The sequence below is a fragment of the Bactrocera latifrons genome, unplaced genomic scaffold (genome assembly GCF_001853355.1).
Source record: "Bactrocera latifrons isolate USDA-ARS-PBARC rearing strain unplaced genomic scaffold, ASM185335v1 scaffold_81, whole genome shotgun sequence".
Taxonomy (NCBI): domain Eukaryota; kingdom Metazoa; phylum Arthropoda; class Insecta; order Diptera; family Tephritidae; genus Bactrocera; species Bactrocera latifrons.
The window spans coordinates 754,462-755,765 of record NW_017537501.1 but is presented as its reverse complement, the minus strand read 5'-3'; the positions used below and the strand labels follow the sequence as shown (position 1 = coordinate 755,765).

General features: G+C 37.3%; 1 protein-coding gene across 4 annotated transcripts in view; it reads left to right on the top strand.

Annotated features, from left to right (window-relative positions):
* Positions 1-779: 779 nt before the first annotated feature.
* LOC108976916 (leucine-rich repeat extensin-like protein 3) overlaps positions 780-1,304 on the top strand; it is a 1,088-nt gene continuing 563 nt past the window's right edge. The window contains exons 1-2 of one of the 4 annotated variants that reach the window (XM_018946342.1): positions 780-816; positions 958-1,280. In XM_018946342.1, coding sequence (XP_018801887.1) covers positions 814-816; positions 958-1,280 — 326 coding nt within the window. In that variant the 5' untranslated portion in view covers positions 780-813. Of the gene's footprint in view, positions 817-957; positions 1,293-1,304 lie in introns of all 4 variants that reach the window. The other 3 variants (XM_018946344.1, XM_018946345.1, XM_018946343.1) reach the window with 3 other exon arrangements.

Genomic DNA, 1,304 nt, shown 5'->3' with positions numbered 1-1,304 from the left:
ATTCAGTTTATAAAAAAGATTTTCATAAATTTTATTTCAATTTGAAATTTAATCATTTTCATAAAATTTTCAGAATTTTTTTAATATTATATAATATTGGCGACGATGATCTAGAAGTCGTGAACTTCTTCCAAATAAATTATTAACGTACGCAATTGTCATACAAAATCGCTCATTGTGTTGATTTCTTTTGAAAAGTGAGCGTATCTTTAAAATTTTGTATGTCTCTGTGTGTGTGGATCACCAAAAAGAGAATTTTTCTTGTTTTTCACAGAATAATATTTATTTTAATAAAACTTGGCAAACTAGTATAGTAAAGAATATATTTAGAAATTTATTGCTCTAGGATATACTAGAATTTTACAACAACAATTTCTAATTTATGCGACAAAAATTAAAAATATTTCATTCTGAGGCTTTGAACTCCACTTTATTGGTTTGCATGTGTGAGTCAATGCCTGTGAAGCACCGTACCCACACACACACGCAACCTCAAATATTCGTGAAACGTGTGCTTAATTGTTGTTTTTGACAAATTTTAAGTGCGTAGCAAACTTTCCAAATGCCTAAGTTATTCATGCTTAATGACGCGACAAAACAAACAGTAAATGCGAATCTCATATGGAGACTCCGTTAGCATAACAATTCGTGTGCGTTTGTGTATGTGTTTCGGCGACCAAATGCAGCTTCCGCCAAACGCTAAGCGTGTAGGTAAGCACATTTCGTTCATATAAATAGAGCGCCCAGCGGCTGTTGGGGTATTATCAAACTTTAACCGTTGTGGAGTTAACAGTTCGAGAAGCAAAAGAGAAAATGGTGCGTACATTTTCAGTGACAAACTGATCAAAAAAATATACAAAAATTCGAAAAAATAATTATAAAAAAAAAAATAATAATAAAAAAAAAATCAAAAATATTAAAAATATTAAAATTTGATAAATATTGTGTTCATTGCAGAAACTCTTCGCTGCCCTTTCCTTCGCCTTGCTGGCTTTCGCCGCCGCCGATGTTTCGCATTTGCACAGTGGTTATGACTATCCTGTGCCACAACACCATGAAGAGGTCAAGTCGGAGCCGATAGTGCCGCAGAATACGTACATTCCACCAGCACCACCAGCGCCCCCAGCACCAGTTCATGAGGCCGTGCACTCGCACCCAATTGCTCCTCCTCCTCCTCCACCACCACCACAACCAAAAAATATCTACATTCCACCTGCACCACCAGCGCCACCAGCTCCAGTAGCTCCAGTTCATGAGGCCGTGCACTCACACCCAATTGCTCCTCCTCCACCACCACCACCACC